A 26,137-nucleotide genomic window follows, 5' to 3' on the forward strand; every position below is an offset into this window, starting at 1 on the left:
ACTCTCGTGTCAAAGCGAAAACAGATCTCTACAAAGTGATCTAAATTAATCATAGATATAAAACAAAATAATTGATTGCATAAGTATTCACCCTCTTTAATATGCCACACCAAATAATCACTGGTGAAGCCTATTGGTTTTAGAAGTCACATAATTAGTTAAATACAGATCTGTTTTTGGAGACCTGTGTGCAGTCAAGGTGTTTCAATTGATTGTAGTAAAATTATACCATAAAGACAAAAGAACACTCCAAGCAACTCCACAAAAAGGTTATTGAAAAGCACAAGTCAGGAGATGGATACAAGAAAATTTCCAAGTCACTGAACATCTCTTGAAGTACAGTTCAATCAATCATCAAAAAATGGGAAGAATATGGCACAACTGTGAATCTGCCTAGAGCAGGTCAGTCTCAGAAACTGAGTGACTGCAAGAAGGGGACCAGTGAGGGAGGCCACCAAGAGACCAATGACAAGGCTGGAGGAGTTACAAGCTTCAGTGACTGAGATGGGAGAGACTGCACATACACCAACTGTTGCCCAGGTGCTTCATCAATCGCAGATTTATGGGAGAGTGGCAAAGAAAATGCCATTGTTGTGGGGGGGGGGGTGGAAACTCACATGAAATCTTGGCTAGAGTTTGCTGGAAGGCATGTGGGTGACTCAAGTCAGCTGGAAAAAGGTTCTATGGTCTGGTGAAACCAAAATTGAGTTTTTAGGCTATCAGACTAAAAGCCATGTTTGGTGTAAGCCAAACAGCGCAATTCATCAAAAATATACCATCCCTACCGTGAAGCGTGGTGGTGGCTGTAGCAGGCCCTGCAAGGCTTGTGAAGGTAGAGGGTAAAATTAATGCAGCAAAATACATGGAAATCCTGAAGGAAAATCTGGTGCAGTCTGCAAGAGAACTGCAACTTAGGAGAAGATTCATTTTCCAGCAAGACAATGACCCAAGCATAAAGCCAAAGCTATACAGGAATGACTTTAAGACAACAAAGTTAATGTTCTGGAGTGGCCAAGTCAGAGTCCAGACCTCAATTCAATTGAGAATTTGTGGCTGCACGTAAAAAGAGCTGTTCACTCACGATCCCCATACAACCTGTAAAGATTGAGCAGTTCTGTAAAGAAGAATGGGGAAAAATTACAGTTGTCCAGTTGTGCAAAGTTCACAGAGACCTATCCACACAGACTCAAGGCTGTAATTGCTGCTAAAGTACATCTACTAAATACTGACTTGAAGGTGGTGAGTAATTATGCTATCAATTATTTTGTGTTTAATAATTGTAAAAAATTTAGACGAATTTGTAGAAATTTGTTTTGACTTTGACACAAAAGGTTCTTTTCTGTTGATCAGTAACAAAAAAGCCAAATTAAATCCACTGTGATTCAATATTATATAACAATAAAACATGAAAACTTCCAAGGTGGAGGGCACTGTATATAGCTAAGACTTTTGCGCAGTACTGTAGTAATTCTATGCATTGCACTGTACTGCTGCCTCAAAAAAAAATTCATGACAAGTGAGTGATGATAAACCTGATTCTGATATGGGTCTCTATTGTAGGCTGAGAGTGGGAAAAGGGGAAGGGAGAGGGGAGGGAGTGGGAAGCACCAGAGAGACTTGTAATAATCAATAAATCACTTAGAATCAAATGACCTTGGCTGGTGTCTTAGGGCATGGTGTTTCTGCATGTGCGACACCCTCCCCCGGCACTCCTTCACTGCCATCTGTCCCGCACCCTTCCCGTGGCATTCTACTCTTGTCATTCCCAATATCCTTTGCTCCTGTCATATTTACAAACTCACTCTCTGCTCCACTTTGAAAAATACAGTTCTTTTCCCTCTTGGTTTTGTGGCTATCCGGAGAAGAAGAATTTCAGAGTTGTATAGTTTGATAGTATATGAACCTTTGAACCTTTGAGCCGATGCTTGAATGGAAAATTGTGCCCTGAGTCCACTGAGTTAATCACCCATGTGGCTTTCCGGTCTCTCGGGTTTAGATGTTCTGTGCTGGAGTTCTCAGTGTGTCTGGAATTATGGTGCTCCCTTCCACTTTGTCCACACAGATGCCCCACAACAACCTCCTCTTTCACATGGGCTGTCTCAGCCAGTCCCAGTTTCTGTCTGGGATGTCAGGTGCCTGTGGTGAGAAGTGACTCGATGCCCTTGTGAAGGGCAAAGGAAGTGTTCTGCACTGCAACGAGGTGACGTCTTGGGTTGGGGTGGCCAGTGCGCAGACGTCCTGACCTGGAGCTGATCCTCCTGGTGGACAGGCATCAATAATGGTGTCAGCTGATCAGCTTCCCCTGGAAGTCAGCTCTGTTCAACTCTCTCAATGGGGAGGGGTGGGTAGGGGGCAAAGAGAAATATAGAATGGTACAGCACAGTGCAGGACCTTCAGCTCATGATGTTGTGTTGACCTTTTAACCTACTCTAAGATTATTCTAATACTTCCCTCCCACAAAGCCTGCCATTTTTCTTTCATTCATGTTCCTATCAAAGAGTCATGTCCCATGCACCTACCACTCTGTGTAAAAGAAAAAAAAAGCTACTTGTGGCATCCTCCCCTCCCATACTTTCCTCCAATCATCTTAAAAGTATGCCTCCTGATATTACCCATTTCTGCCCTGGGATAAAGAATATAATTTAGATTCTTTTTTCAAAAAGGAACCTTGTTATAATCTCATTGATTTTGTTTTTACTCTGCTTTTACACAGATGTGTCAGTGGCTAGGCCAGTATCCCCAGTTGTTGCTGAAGCAAGTAGCTTGCCAGGCTGTTTCAGGGAGTAGTTAACAAGCAACCACATTGCTACACGTCAGTGTCACACTGATGCCAGAGTGAGTGGGTGTATTAGATTTCCCTCTCTGAAACACAGCCTGTGAATGATGCAATTTTACAATGATTCAGAAGTCCCGATACTAACCAAAATTGTAGTCTGCTAGCTATCGTCTGATCTCATGTCAAAGCAGACTCCTGTACACTTTGCCCAAACTCATTTACTTTGGCAGAATAGCCAGATTTTGCAATTTTACTCAAAAATCTGAAAATTGACTTTGTACTTTATCTAAAAATATCCAAAACGTTGGGCAACACACACACACAAAATAGGGGAGAAACTCAGCACGTCAGGCAGCATTTATGGAGGGGAATAATCAGTCGATATTTTGGGCTGAGGCCCTTCATCAGGACTCTGCTAAACCTTAAGGTTTAAACAAAGCCTTAGCACATTTTTTTTTCAGATACGTTTGTTCTATTGATCAGCAAAGCCCAGGCAGAGGGGCGAAGTCAGAAGCAATTACTATTACATTACCCCTTTCATTAAAACCTAATTGGATGGGGTGGCTTTGTGTAGTTAGGTGAGTTGGTTAACATGTAGAAGTCTTGTTTAAAATCAGAAATCGTGTTAATCTGCCCTGTCATTTGTTTATTGTTGTTCCTCAATACACGAGTGTGGAGAATGAAGTGATCAATATCCCAAATCTGACGCAGCATTTAGAAAAAAAGCACACAACAAGCATAAAGAACACAATAAAAAAAAACCCTCACAATAAATAACATGATTAAAGACTCCTGCAATTACAAAGAGTCTGTCCAGACGGTCGTTTAGTAGAGAGTGGATGTAAACCTCTCGCAGTGTGAGCTTGCTGTTACTGCTTGGTGGGTATGAATATGAGGTCCACTCTGGGAGTGACAGAAGGAGCAGAGCCCAACAGCAATCATAATGCAGATCACCAATACTGTTTGAGAGGCCCTGGGCACCTCGGTAACATAGTGGTTAGCGCGGCACTATTGCAGCTTGGGGCGTTCTGGAGTTCCAGTGCCTCTGTGTGTTCTTCCTGTGGAATGTGGGTATTTTCCCCAGGGACTCTGGTTTCCTCCCACAGTCCAAAGACATACTGGATGGCTTAATTGGCCGTTGTAAACTGTGCCATGATTAGGTTAGGGTTAATTGTGCTTGTGGGGTTGCTAGTGTGGGGGGGGGGGGTGTGACATGGTTGGAAGGGCCTATTCCGCACTGTATTGCTAAATAAATAAAGGAAGCCATAACTGCTTTGATGCTGAGACTAAGACTAAGAATTTTATTTCATTATCAAATCATCCTAACTAACCTTTCTTGCACTGTCTTCCACAGATCCAAACAGTGTCATGAACTACGAAGGAATCTCTCTTCTAATAGTAATGGCCACATGCAGTTATATTGGAATACTGACTGGCTTTGGAGCGTTTCTTATGAGCTTCTTCGGATTACCGAAGCCATTTTTGTTTAACATACCGGTTATGCTACATTTTATAACAGGTAAGCATATCTTCTAATCATTTCAATTGCTCTTTATTTTTCTTCCAGTCCTCCCCCTTATCTGGTGTCTTCAGCAGAATGAATGGTAACTTTGAATGGAGGTACAAGTCTAAAGATCCCTGAAGCTGGCAGGTATCTGTAGCTAGTGAGTGTGTGGTGTAGTGTCTGTGCTTGGTGAACTCTGATCCCAGCAAGCTGTCAGAACCAGCATGGGAAATAATATGAGGATAGAATGAAACCAGCATGGCTCTCTGCCACACCAGGATCTCTGTATGTTACTGCAGCCTCGTTTCTCTTTTGTAGTGCCGGATGCAGGAGCAGACCACAGAATTAAACAAAAATGGGCCACAGGGTGTTACCCACTGTTACTGTGGAATGTAGAAATGAATCCTGTCAGATAAGAAGCTGCTGTTGCTGATTTTTAAAAACAAGCTGATTAGGTGCTTTATAAAGTTACAGATATTCAGCCATTCAGTAAGACCATAAGACATAGGAGCAGAATTAGGCCATTCAGCCCATCATGGCTGATCCCAGCTCCCACTCAACCCCATACACCTGCCTTCTCGCCAAATCCTTTGATGCTCTGACCGATCACGAAACAGTCAACTTCAACCTTAAATATAGGCATGGACTTGGCTTCCACTGCAGTCTGTGGAGGAGCATTCCACAGATTTTCTACTATCTGGCTAAAAAAAAATTCTCCTTATCTCTGTTCTAAAGGGTCACCCTCAATTTTGAGGCTGTGCCCGCTAGTTCTTAATACTGTCGCCATAGGAAACGCCCTCTCCACATCCACCATATCTAGTCCTTTCAATATTAGGTGGGTTTCAATGAGATTCCCCTATCATACTTCTAAATTCCAGTGAGTACAGACCCCAAGCTGCCAAATGCTGCTCATATGTTAACCCCTTCATTTCCTGAATCATCCTCTGGATTGTTTCCAATGACAACACATCCTTTCTGAGATATGGGACCCAGCACTGTTAATAAAACTCCCAAGCCTGACTAATGTTTTTTAAGCGTCAGCATTATCTCCTTGCTTTTATAATCTATTCCCCCTGAAATAAATGCCAACGTCGCATTTGCTTTCTTTACCACAGACTCAACCTGTAAATTAACCTTCTGGGAATCTTGCACAAGGGCTCCGAAGTTCCTTTGCACCTCTGATGTTGAACCTTCTCCCCATTTAGATAATAGTTTGTATTATTATTATACATTTCCCAACACTGTATTCAGTCTACCACTTTTTTTGTCCGTTCTTCCAATTTGTCTAAGTCCTGCTGCAATTGCATTGTTTCCTCAGCACTACCTACCCCTCCACCTATCTTTGTATCATCTGCAAACTTTGCCACAAAGCCATCAATTCCATTTTCTAAATCATTGACAAACAATGAGAAAAGCCACTGTCCCAATACTGACCCCTGAGGAACACCACTAGTCATTGGCAGTCAACCAGCAAATGTCCCTTTCATTCCCACTCACTGCCTCCTGCCTGTCAGCCATTCTACTATCCATGCCAGTATATTTCCTGTAACACCACAGGATTTTATCTTGTTAAACAGCCTCATGTGTGGCATCTTATCAAATGCCTTCTGAAAATCCAAGTAGAAAATCCACTGCCTCTCCTTTGTCTACCCAGCTTGTTATTTCCTTGAATAACTCTTAACAGATTTGTCAGGCAAATTTCCCTTTACAGAAACCATGCTGACTTTGACTTATTTTATCATTAGTTTCCAAGTACACCAAAACCTCATCCTTAATAATAGACTCTAACACTTTTCCAACCACTGCGGTTAGGCTAATTGGCCTATAATTTCCTTTCTTTTGCCTTCCTCCCTTCTTAAAGAGTGGGAATGGCATTTGCAATCTTCTAGTCCTCCAGGACCTTGCCAGAATCAAGATCATGAAAGATCATGACCAATGCATCCATTATCTCTTCAGCAATCTTTGCCAGGACTCTGATGTAGTCCATCTGGTCCAGGTGATTTATCCACCTTTGAGTTTGACACCCATGGACTTCTGGCACACTGCTAGTGTCTTCCACAGTGAATGCAGATGCAAAGTACCCATTAAGTTGGTGAGGTGGATGTTACAGAGAATAGTTTGGTGAGATTGATGTTACAGAGGTCAGATTGATGAGATAGATGTTACAGATCAAACTGGTGAGTTGGATATTACAGAGATCAGATTGATGAGATGGACGTTACAGATCAGACTAGTGAGATGGCACAGATCAGATGGTGAAATGGCACATTACAGATCAGACTGGTGAGAATGGAAAATGATGCTGGAGAGATAGTCATGGGGGATAAAAAATGCCGGAGAAATTTAATGAGTTTTTTGCATCAATCTTCACTGCAGAAGAAACTAGCAGTATGCCAGAAATTCAAGATTGTGAGGGGGCAGAAGTGCGTGTTGTTGCAATTACTAAGGAGATGGTGCTTGGGAAGATGAAAGGTCAGAAAGTAGATAAGTCACCTGGACCAGGTGGTGTACATCTGAATGAGGTAGCTGAAGAGATGGTGGAGGCATTAGTAATCATTTCTCAAGAATCATTGGATTCTGGAATGGTTCCGAAGCACTGGAAAACTGCAGAAGTCACTCCACTCTTTAAGAAGACAGGAAATTATAGGCCAGTTAGCCTGACTTCAGTAGTTGGGAAGATGTTGGAGTCCATTATTAAGGTTGAGGTTTTGGTGTTTTTGGAGGCACATGTTAAAATAGACCAAAGTCAGTATGGTTTCCTTAAGGGAAAATTTTGCCTCACAAATCTGCTGGAATTCTTTGATTAAATATCAGGCAAGATAGATAGCCAGTGGATGTTGTTTACTTGTATTTTTGAAAGTCCATTGACAAGGTGCTGCACATGATGCTGCTAAACAAGGTAAGAGCCCATGTTATTACAGGAAAGGTAGTAGCATGGATAGAATACTGGCTGACTGACAGGATGCGAAGAGTGGGAATAAAGGGAGCCTTTTCTGGTTGGCTGCTGGTGACTAGTGGTGTTCCACAGGGGTCTCTGTTGGGACTGATTTGGATGACTGAATTGATGGCTTGGTGGCCAAGTTTGCAGACAAATCAAAGATGGGTGGAGGGGCAAGTAGTATTAAGGAAGCAGAGAGTCTGCAGTAGGACTTCGACAGAGTGGGCGAATGGCAAACAAGTGGCAGATGGAATATAGTGTAGGGAAGTGCATGTTCATGCATTTTGGTAGAAGGAATAAAAGTGTAGTCTGTTTTATAAATGGGGAGAAAATTCAAAAATCGGAGGTGCAAAGGAAATTTGGAGTCCTTGTGCTGAACTCCCTAAAGATTAAGTTACAGCTTGAGTCAGTGGTAAGGAAGGCAAGTGCAATGTTATCTTACATTTTGAGAGGACTGGAATATAAGAGCAAGGATATAATGCTGAGGCTTTATAAGGCATTGGTGAGGTCTCACTTGGAGTGTTTTGAGCAGTTTTGGGCTCCTTATCTAAGAAAACATGCACTGGCATTGTAGAAGGCCCAGATGGGATTTATGAGGATGATTCCACAAATGAAGGAGTTAATTCATGAGGAGTATTTGATGGCTCTGCATCTGTATACACTGGAGTTTAGACGAAAGAGGGGGGTGTTACGAACCCCGCAACTGGGTGTCTTACCAGCAAAGATAGGAGTAGCCGTTGAAGTTTGATGATACTATTTTTAACAGTATTTATTTGTAAAAATACACAAAAAATAATATCAATGCAAATATACAGATAATATACGTCATCGATACTAAAGCTAAAAGTGCGGGTATAATAATAATCAATAAGAAATAAGCTCTATCGTTGTCTAGGGGTTAATGAATTGTCCGATGGAAATCTAAAGTTCATTTCAGTTCATACAGGCTGCAGCCATTGTTGATCGCTGTGTTGCAATTGTTGGAGAGAGAGAGAAAGAGAAAAACTTGCTGACTTTCCTTGTTACATTCTTGATCCGTATCCGTCCTTTAGCTAGACCGTTCCGTGGAGGACTCGCCACCCAGGCAAGGATGGACACACACACAAGCCCCCCACCAATCTCGTACGTTTCTCCTGGTGTGTCTGAGGGGTGTTCCCCAGACCCGACTTTTTTCCTCACTCACGGGGTCTCAGATGTCAGTCAGGTTGGGATGATGCAATCCCTCAACGAAACCACTCTGGCTGCCCCCTGAGGGTTTCAATGAATAGTACAGTACTCAATACACAATTCCTTCTCCAAGAGACGATAGCAGTAATCAGTGGTTCTGTTCCGCTTTTGTTAGGAGACATCCCACCTTGTTGTGTATTCTGCGTTGTCTATAACAACTGCCTTTGCTGTGATCCTGCGTCTCTCTCTCTCTCATTACTGACATGATGTGTATCTCTCTCATTTCCTGGGTATCAGACCCGAAATAATAGCGATTTTGCGATTCTTCTAAGGATTCACCTCCATCCTTCTAAGGATTTTTACCACAGGGAAAAATTAACTAATACAGAGCCTTACAGAATTTCAGAATCTTAACACAATACAAAAGAGTTTTTTTTCCACTACAGAGTAATACAGTTATACATTCAATTCAGCATCTAGATAAACAGTCAGCGAGCACATTATCACTTCCTTTATTATCTTGTACCTTAATAAATTCCTGTAGCATCAGACTCCAATTTAATAACCACTTACTTTTTTATTCCTTTTCTTCAGCAAAACAAAACTAAAGAGTTGTGATCTTAGCTTACGTGTATATTATAAAAGTTTATGCAAATACTAGTCTTTATTTTGTTTTCAAACTTAACAGTCAATCTTCCATGGTGTTGTCTTTATTATTTACATACTTCGTCGAAATCCCTTAAAACCAGATCCTGTTATTTAAAGCGGCATCCCGTCAACCCTCGCCCCATTTCCAGTTAACTCTCACGTGGTTATTTTGCTTACCAGTGTGGAATAGGCTTTTGCATGCTCCTTTCATAGGAGTTATTTTATCAACAATGTGTTCCAAACTTAGCCCATCTTCTGAACTTCCACACAATTCTTTATTTTTAAGCAAGTCATTAGTTTTATCTTCAGGACCCTTCATTCTATTAGTTTTCAGTTTAATATCTGCAAGCGATCCCTCTTTGTCCAAACAAACATTTCAAATTCTGCCTCTTCACAGCACACCTTTGAATAACATTAGCGAGTAGGGCACCTTTACATTCCAAATCAAACTGTAATTGATTCGCAGGCACCTTGGTAACAAGCCATTGTTCCTTCAGCCTGGTTACTGCTTCTGACACCAATCCAGACTTTAAATTTTCTTCATTCAACTTAGGAACTACACTTTTCCTTTCTCCTTCAATAATAATATTCACATCACCACCTTTTATCTCCTCACTAACTTTTAACACACCTTCGAACACAAACAACTGGGAATTCTCACTTCCCGTTATTACCATTCCCGTTATTCCCGTTATTCACTGAACCAAGTCCATCTGACCCACAAGGACTGCATTCCTTTTTAAATGAATCAGGTACCTCAGACTTTTCCTGAGTTTCATTACTAGGTACCACGTGCATCCACATCTTGAACACACTCAAACGGGACATCTGCCTCTCCAGGCTTTCAATACCCGTCCCCTTTTCAAATTCTAAGTTCCCCTGATCCTCCCAGTTACTCTCTGGGCAACTCCCTTCAGGAGTAAACTCAACCCTGCGGTTGAGTAACCTCATCTGCTAACCCATCAGACTCCTTCAACATAATGGCATCCTTTTCATCTAGGACTGCCCTTATTTTATTATCGGGAACACATTTAAAATTTTCAACTTCTTCAAACAGTTCTGTCAAGCCAGACAGATCATCCATGTCCAACTCTGGACCTTCTAACAGCCTTATCTGTTTCTCATTTTTACTCCGTGCCTCTATAAATTTCCTCCTGGCTAAGGGTAGGTCTACCTCCTCTCCTTTACTCTCTTTCACCTCCCTGTTCTCCACTTTATCACCCTCTAACCCCTCTTGGTACAGGGTCGGTAAAAACGTCTCAGCCAAATCCACACTGGACTGATTTAAACTGGTCTCTTTCTCAGCTGCCTTTCTCGACATGCTGTGAGTGATTACGCATGCCGGATAGATCTTGGAACCTAGGGGTGGGTCCTCAACACTTACAGGCTTGCTCGTCAGCTTCATTGCTGACCAAACCTCACCACCGGCTAAATCGTTACCCAGAAGGACGTCCACGTCAGCTCTTGGAAATTCTGATCACACCCCTATTTCAACTGGTCCAGATACCAGCTCACAATTTATAATGATCCTATGCAAAGGCACAGCTTCTGTCCCTTTTCCTATGCCTCTCAAAGCTACCTCTCCGTCTTAGGACCAAAATCTAGTACCTTACTGAGAATCAATGACTGCTCAGCCCCAGTATCTCTCCAGATCCGCACTGGAACTGGTGTTTCTCCCTCTTTCACAGACACGGTCCCTTCTGAAATAAATTTCTCACGCCCCTCTCGTATTCTATCTACCTGGGGTTTCTCGTTGATTTACTGATCAACACAATACACCCTGTAGGGACTGCTGCTTTCCCTTTTCCTGTCTCCTTCGGAGCAAAGCACTTAGATGCAATATGACCCACCTTTCCACAATTAAAACAGGTCAAGCCAGGACCCCTCCTGCCATCTTGCCTTTCTTCCTTCTTATTTTTACCACTACCTCCCGGCTGAATCTCTGCCTCAGCTGGCGGGCTTTCTCTACCGTTCCCACGGACTTTCTGGTAACTCTTAATTGAGGAAAACTTTGTATTGTGGGTTAGGGCGTATTCATCTGCGAACCTGGCAAATTCGGATATGGACTTATTCGGCTTCTCATTCAAATACATCTGGATATCATCTGAAACACAACCTTTAAATTCCTCAATCAGAATCGACTCCCTGAAACGCCAAAATTCTTCTTCCACCATTTCTGCCACACACCAACGATCCAAGAGCACACCCTTCTCATAGGCAAACTCTGCATACGTCTGATTCCACACTTTCTTTAAATTTCCGAACTTTTGTCTATATGCCTCAGGTACCAATTCTTAGGCCCGAAGAATGGCCTGTTTTACTTCCTCGTAATTCTCATACTCCTCCTCCTCCACAGATAACGCCGCATATGCCCGTTGTGCCTTCCCTTTTAACACACTTTGTAACAACACCACCCACTGATCTCTGGGCCACTTATGACTCACTGCCACCTTTTCAAAATGCAAGAAATAACTATCAACATCCGTCTCCTCGAACGGAGGTACTAACCTAAGCTCCCTACTAACATTAAACCTCTCCTCTCGGTCTGCCCCTTGACTCTTCGCTCTTGCCTTAACTTCTCCATGTCCAGCTCGTGCTGCCTCTGTTTCTCCTTCTCCTCATACTCCCTCTGCTTTTCAGCTCTTTCCTTCTCCTTTTCAGCTGCTTCCAGCTGTTTTAACTTAATTTCATGCTCCCTCTGCTTTTCAGCTCTTTCCTTCTCCTTTTCAGCTGCTTCTAGCTGTTTTAACCTAATTTCATGCTCCCTCTTCGCCTCTAACTCCTTTAGCTGGAGCTCATACTCCCTTTTCCTCTGTTTCGCGTCCAGCCTCAATTTTTCCAACTCTAACTGAACCGTCCCACTAGCTGGTACCTTTTCAGGGATCTGTTCCACTACCTCAGCCGAAAACACATTCTTCTCAATATAATGCTGAATTACGGCCTTCTGCATCTCCCACTTTTTCATTGACAACCTCACCTCTGCGAGATTTAGTCCTTTCACAATATTGATCGTCCGACTTCGTGGCAGCCTCTAGCGCCTCCGGAGTTGGGTTTTTTATAAATTCGTCTATGTCCATCGTTGCTGGTTTCCCGTCTGGTTACCTGCGCAACCAGATCCAAGTCTGGACTTAAAAGCCCGATTTACTGGCCCTCCAATTTGGTATCAAATCCCGGACGAGCCCCCAAGTTGTTACAAACCCCGTAACTGGGTGTCTTACCAGCAAAGATAGGAGCAGCCATTGAAGTCTGATGATACTATTTTTAACAGTATTTATTTGTGAAAATACACAAAAATAATATCAATGCAAATATACAGATAATATACGTCATCAATACTAAACCTAAAAGTGTGGGTTTAATAATAATCAATAAGAAATAAGCTCTATCGTTGTCTAGGGGATAATGATTTGTCCAATGGAAATCTAAAGTTCATTTCAGTTCATACAGGCTGCAGCCGTTGTTGATCGCTGTGTTGCAATTGTTGGAGAAAGAGAGAGAAAGAGAAAAACTTGCCGACTTTCCTTGTTATGATCTTGATCTGTATCCGTCCTTTAGCTAGACCGTTCCGTGGAGGACTCGTCACCCAGGCAAGGATGGACACACACACAAGCCCCCCACCGGTCTCGTACGTTTCTCCTGGTGTGTCTGAGGGGTGTTCCCCAGACCTGACTTTTATCCTCACTCATGGGGTCTCAGATGTCAAACAGGTTGGGATGATGCAATCCCTCAACCAGACCACTCTGGCTGCCCCTTGAGGCTTTCAATGAATAGTACAATACTTAATACACAATTCCTCCTTCAAGAGACAATAGCAGTAATCAGTGGTTCCGTTCCACTTTTGTTAGGAGACATTCCACCTTGTTGTGTATTCTGTGTTGTCTATAACAACTGCCTTTGCTGTGATCCTGCCTCTCTCTCTCTCTCTCTCTCTCTCTCTCTCTCTCTCTCTCTCTCTCTCTCTCTCTCATTACTGACATGATGTGTATCTCTCTCATTTCCTGGGTATCAGACCCGAAATAATAGCGATTTTGGGATTCTCAAAAAGGTGGGGGGGGGGGGGGGGCGACTTTGCTCCCTTCATTCGTAACAGGGAAATCTCATTGTAACTAATTGAACATTGAAAGGCTTAGATATAGAGTGGATGTGGCTTGGATGTTTCCTATAGTGGGTGAGTGTCCAGGACCCGAGAGCACTATCTCAAGAGTAGTGGGGCCTCCATTTAGAAAAGAGACCAGGAGGAATTTCTTCAGCCAGAGGGTGGTGAATCTGTGGAAGTCATTGCCAGAGGTGGTTGTGGGTACCTGGTCATTGGATTTATTTAAAGCAGAGGTTGATAGATTCTTCATTAGTCAGGGTGTGAACGTCAGAGGGAGAAGGCTGAAGAATGGGGTTGAGAGGGATAATAAATCAGCCATGATGGAATGGTAGAGCAGACTCGATGGGCTGATTGGCCTAATTCTGCTCCTGTGCCTTGTGGTCTTATGGTCATCATGGATCTGATTCAAACAAGAGGCAGCTGAGGATTAGAGAGATGTGTTAGAGGAGATGACAGTAGAGGGCAGTAGAAAAATAGATTGCTGAATTAAAACAGTAAAAAAGTATTAAGCAATGTTTAATTGGAACAGCTATTGACTCTGACTAGTGACTAAATACTTCCTTTAGGATTTAATACAGGGAGATAGCAAAGTGTATTGATTTTCACACCAGACTCAATAATAATTCAAAATAATTAACTCCAGGACATAAAACATAGAAATCGACGGCATATTACAGGCCTTTGTTGTGCTGACTGCGTAACCTCTCTGGAAGCTGCCTAGAATTTCCCTACCGCATAGCCCTCTATTTTCTAAGCTCTATGTAACTATCTAAGAGTCTCTTAAAAGACCCTATTGTATCCGCCTCTACCACCTTTTCTGGTAGTGCATTCCATGCACCCGCCACTCTCTGTGTGAAAAACTTACCTCTGACACCCCCTTGTATCTACTTGCAAGCGCCTTAAAACTGTGCCCACTCGTGTTAGTAGTTTTAGCCCTGGGTAAAAGCCTCTGGCTATCCACACGATCAATGATTCTCATCATCTTATACACCTCTATCAGGTCACCTCTCATCCTGTTCTGCCCCAAGGAGAAAAGGCACCTCAAATAAATTTGGGTCATCAGACATTAATTGTCTTTGGCATTGTCTCAAGTCAGATTCCTTTCAACACTACCTTAACATGACTTCTTGTTTTGAATAGGTGTAAGATGTGCAAATTATTAATGTAGTTATATTTATAAATATGCATTTATAAATGAACACTAAAAGTCTGCAGAATACCACAGTTAGATGGAACATTTGCTGGCATTCTCTGTGAAACTGGGGAAGAACAAACTGAGGCTCAGTTTAAATTTTTTAGGAACTCCATAACACAGGACTGCACCCAAGAACAAGGTTCTGGAAGTCAATTAGAGTAACGAGAATCAAGAGCCAACATCAGTAGTGAGTGAACTACTTCAAATTCATTGCAGGTAGTTTTCACACTGTGTTCAGGGGGTAAAATGCATAATTATTTATGAGCCAACACACATATTTGATTCCTATGTTGATTCCTTTTTTTTGCCTATTGCATCAAGTCAATATATAATGAATGATCTTCCACTTGAAACTGCAGATACTCCCTGATCTCCTAATTGTGTCTGGAGTTTTTTGTTTAATTTTCAGATATCCAGTATTTTCAGTATTTTGCTTTGTGTCCTACAGTCATAGTCATAGAAAAGTACAGCACAGGAACAGGCCCTTCGGCCCATCTAGTCCATGGTGAAACCTTTTAAACTGTTACTCCCATTGACCTTCACCAGGACCATAGCCCTCCATATCCTTACCATCTAAGTACCTATCCAAACTTCTCTTAAATGTTGAAATCAAGCTCCACTCGTGCTGGCAATTCATTCCACACTCTCAGAACCCTCTGAGTGAAGAGGTTTCCCTTCATGTTCCCATTAATCTTTTCACCTTTCACCCTTAACCCATGACCTCAGGTTGTAGTCCCACCCAACCTCAGTAGAAAAAACATGCTTCTATTAATCCCTGCTCTACCTCTCATAATTTTGAATACCTCTATAAAATCTCCTCTCAATCCTCTACTTTCTGAGGAATATTGTCCTAATCTTATAATGCTGGTCCTCCAGGTCTGGCAACGTCCTTGTAAATTTTCCTGTACTCTTTCTATCCTCTGAACTAATACCTCCACGAATCATTTCTTTGTAGTAATACTTTTAACTCCTCTTACTTTGGTAATTAACAAATTATAGACTCCTAATTCATTCTTGGCATGTGGGCTTTCCCTAAAATCTTAAGCACAAGAAATTCTGCAGATGCTGGAAATCCAGAGTAAGTGCTGGAGGAACTCAGCAGGTAGGGCAGCATCTATGGAGGTGAATAAATGATTGACATTTCGGGCTGAGATCCTTCATCAGGACTGGGAAGGAAGAGAGCAGAAGCCAGAGTAAGAAGGTGAGGGGAGGGGAAGGAGGACAAGTTGGCTGGCAGGTGATTGGTGAAACCAGGTGAAGAGGAAGGTGGATGGGCTGGGGAGGGGGGGATGGAGTAAGAAGCTTCATTGGTGGAAGAGGTAAATGGCTGAAGAATATGGAATCTGATAGCAGAGGATAGTGGAGCATGGAGGAAGGGGAAGGAGCACACCATCTCGTATCCAGTGTGGGTAACATCCAACTTGATGACATGAACATCGATTTCTCTAACTTCCAGTAATTTCACCTCCCTCCCTCCTTCTCTCTTTTTCCATTCCACATTCTTGTTACCTTCTCATCTGCATATCAACCCTGTCCTCTTCCCCTCTTTCACTTTATTCCATGGCCCACTCTCCTCTCCTATCAGATTCCTCCTCCTTCAGCCCTTTAAAACTTCCACCTATCATCTTCCAGCTTCTTACATCTTTCCACCCCTCTGCCACCTACCCACATTCCCACTCACCAGGTCTCACCCATCATCTGCCAGCTGGTACTCCTCCCCTTCCCCTCACCAGCTTATTCTAGCTTCTGTCCCCTTCTGTTCCAGTCCTGATTAATGGTTTCTGCTGGAAATGTTAACTATTTATTCCCTCCCATAGATGGTGCCAAGCTTGCTGAGTTCCTTTTGTGCATGTTTGTTCCGAAATTCCCTTGAGACAGTGATGGCAAGTTGCTAAGGAAACCCACTACACAGTGTTGTAAGTGAGGGCATTTCAGGATATGGACTCTGATTCTGTAAAGGGCAGGTAAATACAAGTCAGACTGCTGTATGATGCATATTTAGCCCTTAAAAAAAAACCCAGAAATAGGTCAGTTTAACTTGGAGAATGTGACAGTTCAGCCCAGTGGTTCAATGCTGGCTCCCCTCAGTCCCATTCCACCCCACTCCAATTCATTTCCCTATATTGTTGCAAGTTATTCTCTCTCACTCAGCCATCAATTTGCCTTTGCTTCTTTCACTTGTTATCTTTAATGGGACTAATTTAAAGCAGCCATTTAACTATCAGCATTCCTTTGTGGCATGGGAAGAAACTCGAGAAAGATGGCGCTACCGAAGGCATGTGATGGCTTACTGGTAGTTCAAAAGCAAAGGAATTTGATTAAAAACATTACTGATAACACTTTTTGTGAGGTGGTTTGTGCTGAATTATCACCATGAACAATGAAGAGGTGAGCGAACGCAAATCGAATTCGTGAGACGTGTCCTGCTGGCACGCTGCAAAGTTGACGCACTTGGAGTTGGAACCGTGCTGGTTGGAGCGGGCGATTCGGAGGGCTGAAGACGAGACAGAGGAATTCCGATGACCATCCAGCTGGTTTCTTCGGCAGCAAAATCCAGGTCCAAAGCAAATTTTGCGACAATTTGCCCTGCTAATGTGATGAACTGAATACCAAGGCTTTGGGCCTACTCCGGGCTGTTCCAGGGATTTGGATCTGAGGACTCTAGTTTGTAATGCTGTTGTTGTTGCTCGATTCTATTGTTTGCATGATTTGTTTTTTTTTCTGTTTCTCTGTGCACATTGGGGTTGGTCTTTATTTTTTTTTAATTGGACTTTTTTGTTTTCCTTACTTTCTGACCACCTGTAAGCAAGCAAATCTCAAGGTTGTATAGTTTATACATTCTTTCACAATAAATGTAGTTTGAATACTTGAAGCCTGCGCGGAGAACGTGTAGACTCCTCACAGACAGTACCCAAGATCAGGATTGAACCCAGGTCACTGGAGCACTAACTGCTGTACCACTCTAATTTTACAAGCTTAATGGCAGCAGTTAGCGCAATGGCTTTACAGTGCCAGTGACCACTGATTAGGGTTCAATTCCCGCTGCTGTCTGTAAGGAGTTTGTACATTCTCCCCGTGACCGCCTGGGTTTTCTCCAGGAATGCCAGTTTCCTCCCACATTCCAAAGATATACAGTTAGGGTTAGTGAGTTGTGGGCATGCTCTACTGGCGCAGGAAGTGTGGCAACGCTGACGGGCTGCTTGCTGCTCGATTTTCGGACCGTGTTTGTTGTTGATACAAAACGTTGATGTTTCGATGTACATGTGACAAACCTCGTCTTTAAAGTGGGTGAGGGAATTTTCTCAGAAACAAACATTCACAACACATTAATTGTAAAGCAATGATATGATCCAAATCAAATATTTGGTTTCTTCACCAGGCGGTCAGGTGGAATGGTTTGGCTGTTGATGACCGTTTGCTTTCACAAGCTGGAGTTGATTCTTTGGAGCAAACACGAGGAAATCTGCAGATGCTGGAAATTTAAACAACACACACAAAATGCTGGTGGAACACAGCAGGCCAGGCAGCATCTATAAGGAGAAGCACTGTCGACGTTTTGGGCTGAGACCCTTCCCCTTCCCCCCACTAATTTCAAATCTCTTACTATCTTTCCTTTTGGTTGGTCCTGACGAAGGGTCTCGGCCCGAAACATCGACAGTGCTTCTCCTTATAGATGCTGCCTGGCCTGCTGTGTTCCTCCAGCATTTTGTGTGTGTTGTTTGATTCTTTGGAGTTTCTTTAGAGGGTTAATTCCTCAAAATGACTACACTGAATTTATACATTAAAGCAATCCCAGATCTTTGACCCTTTATTTCATTATTGATCAACACTTATATAAAAAAACGAGTGAATTCATTTGGTCAGCTTTCTCTGACCTTGCATTGCCCTTCCTATCATAAAATTACTCAATAACTTTTCTCAATCTGCAAAGTTTTTAAATTCTCTCGTTGTCACCAACCTAAAAATCTGTAACTGCTGTCAATTTTGGACAACATCCATAGTTATAGATTGACTTAGCAATTTATCAATTATCCACCCTGCCAGCTGGTTAATGTGCATTATTTAGTTTCCTTTCTATCCTCGTTAGTCAGAGAGTTATATTGCAAGGTAACTGGCACTTTGACTCATGTTCCTCCCTGCTGACCAAATGCCTTCCAGACCTTTTCCTATTTGTCTGCATCTGGCCCATGTTGCTCCAAGCCTTTTCTATCCATATGTCTAAATGTTGTATAAACATTTTAATTGTACTCACCTCTGTAGCTTCCTGTGGCAGTTTGCTCCATATTCCCACCATTCTCTGCATGCAGGTCGATTGGAAAAATCAGGTTGGTAATGGTTCTCAAGAGAGTGAATTTGTTGAATACCTATGAGATGGCTTTTTAGAGCAATTTGTCATTGACCCTACTAGGGGATCTGCTATACTGGATTGGGTGTTATGTAATGAACTGGTGGCGATTAGGGGGCTTAAGCTGAAGGACCCTTAGGAGACAGTGATCACAATATGATTGAGTTCAACTTGAAATCTGATGGGGAGAAAGTAAAGTCTGATGTAGCAGTATATCAGTGGAGTAAAGGTATGAGAAAGGAGTTAGTCAAAATTAATTGGAAGGAAATGCTGGCGGAACAGCAAAGGCGTGAGTTTCTGGGAAACATGAGAAAGGTGTATTCCAAAAATAAAGAAATACTCAAATGGCAAAATAGTACAACTGTGGCTTACAAGGGAAGTCAAAGCTAATGTAAAAGCAAAGGAGAAAGCATAAAACAAAGCAAAAATTAGCAGGAAAATAGAGGACTGGGAAGCTTTTAAAAACCTACAGAAAGCAACTAAAAGAATCGTAAGGAAGGAAAAGATAAAATATGAAAGTAAGCCAGCAAACAATGTCAAGGTGGTAACGGGAGACAAGGAGATGTCTGATGAACTAAATGAGTATTTTACTTCATTCTTCACTGTGGAAGACACTAGTAGTGGGCCAGATGATGAAGCGTGTTAGACAGACAGACAGACATACTTTACTGATCCCGAGGGAAATTGGGTTTCGTTACAGTTGCACCAACCAAGAACAGTGTAGAAATATAGCAATATAAAACCATAAATAATTAAATAATAATAAGTAAATAATGCCAAGTGGAAATTAGTCCAGGATCAGCCTACTGGCTCAGGGTGTCTGACACTCCGAGGGAGGAGTTGTAAAGTTTGAGGGCCACAGGTAGGAATGACTTCCTATGACGCTCAGTCTTACATCTCGGTGGAATGAGTCTCTGGCTGAATGTACTCCTGTGCCTAACCAATACATTATGGAGTGGATGGGAGACATTGTCCAAGATGGCATGCAACTTGGACAGCATCCTCTTTTCAGACACCACCGTCAGAGAGTCCAGTTCCACCCCCACAACATCACTGGCCTTACGAATGAGTTTGTTGATTCTGTTGGTGTCTGCTACCCTCAACCTGCTGCCCTGGCACACAACAGCAAACATGATAGCACTGGCCACCACAGACTCATAGAACATCTTCAGCATCGTCAGGCACATGTTAAAGGACCTAGTCTCCTCAGGAAATAGAGACGGCTCTGACCCTTCTTGTAGACAGCCTCAGTGTTCTTTGACCAGTCCAGTTTATTGTCAATTTGTATCCCCAGGTATTTGTAATCCTCCACCATGTCCACACTGACCCCTTGGATGGAAACAGGGGTCACCAGTGCCTTAGCCCTCCTCAGGTCCATCACCAGCTCCTTAGTCTTTTTCACATTAAGCTGCAGATGATTCTGCTCACACCATGTGACAAAGTTTCCCACCGTAGCCCTGTACTCCACCTCATCTCCCTTGCTGATGCATCCAACTATGGCAGAGTCATCAGAAAAATTCTGAAGATGGCAAGGCTCTGTGCAGTAGTTGAAGTCTGAGGTGTAGATGGTGAAGAGAAAGGGAGACAGGACAGTCCCCTCAGGAGCCCCAGTGCTGCTGACAACTCTGTCTGACACACGGTGCAAGCGCACATACTGTGGTCTGCCAGTCAGGTAATCAATAATACATGACACCAGGGAAGCATCCACCTGCATCACTGTCAGCTTCTCACCCAGCAGAGCAGGGCAGATGGTGTTGAATGCACTGGAGAAGTCAAAAAACAGAAATAAGTATTGCTACTATTAAAAGGAAGAAGGTGCTTAAAAAGCTGAAAGAACTGAAGGTGTATTTGTCACCCAGACTAGATGAATTGTACCCTAGCGTTCTGAAAGAGGTAGAGTTAGAGATTGTGGAGGCATTAGTAATGATCTTTCAGGAATCATTGGACTCTGGCATGGTGCCAGAGGACTGGAAAATTGCAAATGTTACTCCATTCTTTAAGAAAGGAGGAAGGGAGCAGAAAGGAACTTATAGACCATTTAGCTCGACCTCAATGGTTGGGAAGATGTTGGAGTCAATTGTTAAGGATGTAATTGTGGAGTACTTGGTGATGCAGGACAATCTAGGTCAAAGTCAGCATGGTTTCCTTCAGGGGAAATATTGCCTGACAAATCTGTTGGAATTCTTTGAGGAGATTACAAGTAAGATAGATAAAGGGGATGCAGTGGATGTTGTATATTTGGATTTTCAGAAGGCCTTTGACAAGGTGCCACACATGAGGCTGCTTCCCAAGTTAAGCCCCATGGTAGTTCAAGGAAGTTACTAACATGGTTACAACTTTGGCTGATTGGTAGGCAGTGAGTGGGAATAAAAGGATCCTTTTCTGGTTGGCTGCTAGTGACTAGTGGTGTTCCACAGGGGTCAGTATTGGGATTGCATCTTTTTATGTTGTATATTGATGCTTTAGATGATAGAATAGATGGCTTTGTTGCTAAGTTTGTAGATATGGAGGTGGGTGGAGGGGCAGGTATGGTTGAGGAAACAGGAAGGCTGCAGAAGGACTTGGACAGATTAGGAGAATGGGTAAGAAAGTGGTAAATGAAATACAGTGTTGGAAAGTGCATGTTCATGCACTTTGGGAATAGAAATAAATGTGCGGAAAATCCAAAAATCTGAGATGCAAGGAGACTTGAGAGTCCTTGTATAGAACACCCTAAAGGTTAACTTTCAGATTGAGTTGGTGGTGAGGAAGGCAAATGCAATGTTATCATTCATTTCAAGAGGTCTAGAATACAAGAGAAGGGATGTGATGCTGAGGCTTTAAAAGGCACTGGTGAGACCTCACCTTGAGTATTGTGAACACTTTTGGGCTCCTCATCTAAGAAAAGTTGTGCTGGTATTGGAGAGGGTTCAGAGGACGTTCACAAGGATGATTCTGGGAGTGAAAGGGTTATCATATGAGGAATGCTTGATAGTTCTGGGCAGATACTCACTGGAATTTAGAAGGATGGCGGGGGAGGAATCTTATGAAAACCTTCAAATATTGAAAGGTCTTGACAGAGTAGATGTGGAAGGGATGTTTCCCATGGTCGCGGAGTCCAGGACAAGAGGGCACAGCCTCAGGATAGAGGGGCGTCCATTTAAAACAGAGATGCAAAGCAATTTCTTTAGCCAGAGGGTGGTAAATTAGTGAAATTTGTTACCACAGGCAGCTGTATTTAAAGTGGAGATTGACAGGGTCTTGATTAGTCACGGCATCAAAGGTTACAAGGAGAAGGCTGAGAAGGAGAAAAAAAACGATCGACCACCATTGAATGGTGGAGCAGGCTTGATGGGCTAAATGGTCTAATTCTTCTATGTTTTATGGACTTATGAAAAAGTTTTTGCCCCAGTTGCCTTTATCTTATGTCCGCTAGCTTTAGACTGCCCTAACCTCCAAAACAAAACTGTGACTATCCTTTTCTATGATTATATAATAGTCAGCTCCTTCACTCCAGGGAAAACTGTCCCAGCGTATGTGGTTTCCCTGATAACTCATTTGTCCAATCTCTGCAGCAAACTTATGAATCTCTTCTGCATCCTTTCCATCTTAATCACATTTTTAATTAAATGTTCATTTTAAATAGTAATTAATATAAGTAGTTTAGTCATGTAATTAATATATTCACAATGTATGAATTTATTAAATTATGACAAGGGAAGGGACATGTAACATTATCTTTCCTGAGTTTAAATCATTCATTGATTCTTATCAAAGCCTGAATTTTTGGCCTTTATTTAATATTGTTTATGATTTAAATTTGAATGGTTTAAATATTTTGAATATGTGCTTTCTACAAGCAAGCATTGTTAACATTACTCAGTAAACCTCAGATTCCTTTGGGATCAATAAAGTATCAATCTATGTATCACAAGTATTGATTAAGCTGTGTCTTTAAACTGTAATTAATCCTTAGTTACCAAGGTACTAGATCCATCATTCTGTTTTACAGCAAAGTAACTCTTAAACTGCTGTACTGTGCCAAAGTCTTAAGCACTCTAGCTATCTATAAGACTTTTGCACAGTACTGCAGTAATTTTACGTATTGCACTTTTGCGTTACACATCCTATCCATGTCCTGTAGATTTTAATTCCCTTTCTCTAGGAAAAAGACGATGCGTGCCTCATGATTTTACACATCTCTAAACCATCACCCCTCAGTCTCCTACGTTTCAAGGAACAAAGCGACAGTGAGTGTAGAAATGGAGTGACCGAGGGTGAGAGGTGACCTGATAGAGGTATACAAGATCATGAGAGGCATTGATCGTGTGGATAATTAGAGGCTTTTTCCCAGAGCTGAAGTGACTAACATGAGAGGGCACAGTTTTAAGGTGCTTGGAAATAGGTAGAGAGGAGATGTTAGGGGTAAGTTTTTTTATGCAGAGAGTGGTGAGTACATGGAATGGACTACCGGCGATGGTGGTGGAGCCGGAAACAATAGGGGCTTTTTAAGAGACTCCTGGATAGGTACATGGAGCTTAGAAAAATAGAGGGCTATGGGTAACCCGAGGTAGTTTCTAAATTAAGTACATGTTTGGCACAGCATTGTGGGCCGAGAGTCCTTATTGTGCTATAAGTTTTCTATGTTTCTATGTTTCAAAGTCCTTGACAGCCCAGCATCTCCCAATAAACCAGGGCTTTGGGTCCTGACAGCATCCTTGTAAAACTTCTCTGCACTCTTTCTAGCTTAATGTGTGGTAACTGATTCCTTAGTGCTTCCAAGGATCCCTTAAACACCTGCATTTCGTTCCAACTTGACCAAGTGTTTGCATGTGTGCAGAAATGTTAGATAATTAATACTGTTTATGTTCAGGTAACTTGTTTATATTAAGGTAACCATTTAACCAGAGTGTTAACCTACCCCACTATACTTGCTGCCGCTTTGTATCTTGTTTGGGACTCAGGCAGTTGTGCCTTGTGTTTTGCAGCCATTCTGGATATTGGGTCGCTGGCTCTGTGCTCCTACTTGTTCTTCCAGGTGAAGACGAGCCTGAGGAAGAAGGAGTTTGAGAAGACGGCCATGCATACAGCCCTGGGGGAAAGCTATGTGATTGCGGTGTTTGCTCTGGTGTTCGCTGTAATTGCCTTGGCCTTGAGTCTACACAAAATCGCTCTGAAGTATGGGAGAGTGCTGGATAGCAGGACAGAAGAGGAGTCTACGCTAATCACACCACAGAGCTTTGCAACTCGTGAGGAGAGCAGCTAGATGATTTGCACCACATCGCTGTAGATTCTGTTGGACTTGTTCGGTTGATCCTGTGTCCTGTTTGCAGTGCTGCTTTGGGTAGGGTCAGAGAGTGGGCGGAATGCAGCCCGGACTGATCGCTCACTGTCCACTGCAAACGGAGCAACGTCTTTGACTGTTCTAATTAGGGAAGAAAACAGTAGCTTCAATGTTTGCTTCATACATTTTTAAAAATGTATTTTTACTTTTTTTGTACAGTTGTCACCAGTTGTTGAAGTGGCTGCTGAAAAGGCTGCTAATTCAGTGTTGATTTAAAATCAATAAAAGCAGAACCCACCGAGTATAAAGAGCAGAATCTGTCATTGTCAGCAGTGGCTGATGCAGGAGAGCTGAACTTCACTGACAAGGTTCCCTTCACAAAACTTCTAATCATGTTTCAATGCCCCGACTGTAATGTGGACTACTGAGAAAGCAGAAAGTAGCTGGTCAATTCTGGTGTAAGAAATTATAATGTTGGGAGTGTTTGTCAGGCAGCATCTGTGGGGAAGGAGGTCATTGTGATGACATTTCATTGTGGGACGGGGTTTGTTGATCTGAGACACCAACTCCCAACCTCTCTGGAGAAACCTCCTGGTCTACCGAGTGTTCCCGGCACTTCCTGTTTGTGTTCTGGATTTTCAATGCCTGCAGTTTTTATTCCCTTTCAGACTCTGGCCAGTTATGGTGTGTAATTTACCTGTAACATGACTTGTTCATTTTCCTCTCTCCACAGAATCAGACTGACCACAGAAGCTTTTTCGGCAGTCTCACATATTTCAGATTTGAAGCAACTGTTGTGTTCTCCACCTCAGTTTTCATTTGTCCTTTGCTCGCACTCTCTCCTGCTTTTGTGATTTCCCTCCTCCATCCACACTTCCTCCAGACAGGTCAGTTGCAGTTCTTGAGCTTATCCGGAAACTTCAGCTGACACCAGTCGGTCATCTTCTCCAGATCTTCCCTTCCTTCATCTTCTCTGCAACATGCCTGTTTGCCAGCTTTTCCAAAGTGGATGATGGGGTGCAGAGCTGGGCTGAGAAGTGGCAGATGGAGTTCAACCCGGAAAAGTGTGAAGTGATTCACTTTGGAAGGTAAAACGTGAAGGCAGGAAACAGCAGGATTCTTAGCGGTGTGGAGGAACAGAGGGCTTTTGGGGTTCATATCCATAGATGTCAATGGGCTAAAATCCACAGCCATGATCTTTCCCATCTGAAGTTAAAGGAAATTGCCCCTCATTGTAGGATAGTTGTGATATCTATCCCTTTATGTGTCTGATTCACTTGACTGCTGAAAAATTTGATTTAGTGTACGTATATATTATGGTTCACCTATAAATCCAACCCTTGTTTTAGATTGTTTACACATACAGTGCTTATAAAAAGTATTCACCCCCCCCCCAGAAGTTTTCATATTTTATTGTTCTACAACATTGAATCAGGGTGGATTTAATTTGGCTTTTTTTTGTCCCTGATCAATACTTCAAAGTGTCAGAGTAAAAACAGATCTCTACAAAGTGAGATCTCTAAATTAATTATAAGTGCAGAAATTAATTACTGATTGTGTAAGTATTCACCCCCTTTAGTATGATAGACCAAATCATTACTGGTGCGGTCAATTGGTTTTAGAAGTCACGTAATTTGTTAAATGGAGGTCTGTATTCGGAGACCTGTGTGCAGTCAAGGTGTTTCAACTGATTGTAGTAAAAATACACCTGTATCTGGAAGGTCCAACTGCTGGTGATTCAGTATCCTGGCAAAAACTACTCCATGAAGACAAATGAACACTGCAAGGAGCTCCGCGATAAGGTTATTGAAAAACACAAGTCAGGAGATGGATACAAGAAAATTTCCAAGTCATTGAATATCCCTTGGAGTACAGTTCAGTCAATCATCAAGAAATGGAAAGAATATGGTACAGCTGTAAATCTGGCTAAAGCAGGCTGTCCTCAAAAAGAGAGTGACCGTGAAAGGAGGGGATGAGTGAGGGAGGCCACCAAGAGACCTATGAGAACTCTGAAAGTTACAAGCTTCAGTGGCTGAGATGGGAGAGACTGCACATACAACAACTGTTGCTGGGGTGCTTCATCAATCGCAGCTTTATGGGAGAGTGGCAAAGAAAACACCACTGCTAGGGATAAAACTCACATGAAATTTCAGCTAGAGTTTGCCAGAAGGCATGTGGGAGATTCTGAAGACAGCTGGAAGAATA

The 26,137-nt window shown here is 42.5% G+C and overlaps 1 protein-coding gene across 1 annotated transcript in view; it reads left to right on the forward strand.

The window, feature by feature from the left end:
- The window catches only part of LOC132391905 (transmembrane protein 127), a 57,802-nt gene extending 33,569 nt beyond the window's left edge, over positions 1-24,233 (forward strand). Inside the window, exons 2-3 of the mRNA XM_059965664.1 lie at positions 4,131-4,295; positions 23,637-24,233. Coding sequence (XP_059821647.1) covers positions 4,131-4,295; positions 23,637-23,914 — 443 coding nt within the window. The 3' untranslated portion in view covers positions 23,915-24,233. The remainder of the gene's footprint in view (positions 1-4,130; positions 4,296-23,636) is intronic.
- Positions 24,234-26,137: the final 1,904 nt, after the last annotated feature.

This window comes from Hypanus sabinus, chromosome 3, assembly GCF_030144855.1.
Source record: "Hypanus sabinus isolate sHypSab1 chromosome 3, sHypSab1.hap1, whole genome shotgun sequence".
NCBI classification, from domain to species: Eukaryota; Metazoa; Chordata; class Chondrichthyes; order Myliobatiformes; family Dasyatidae; genus Hypanus; species Hypanus sabinus.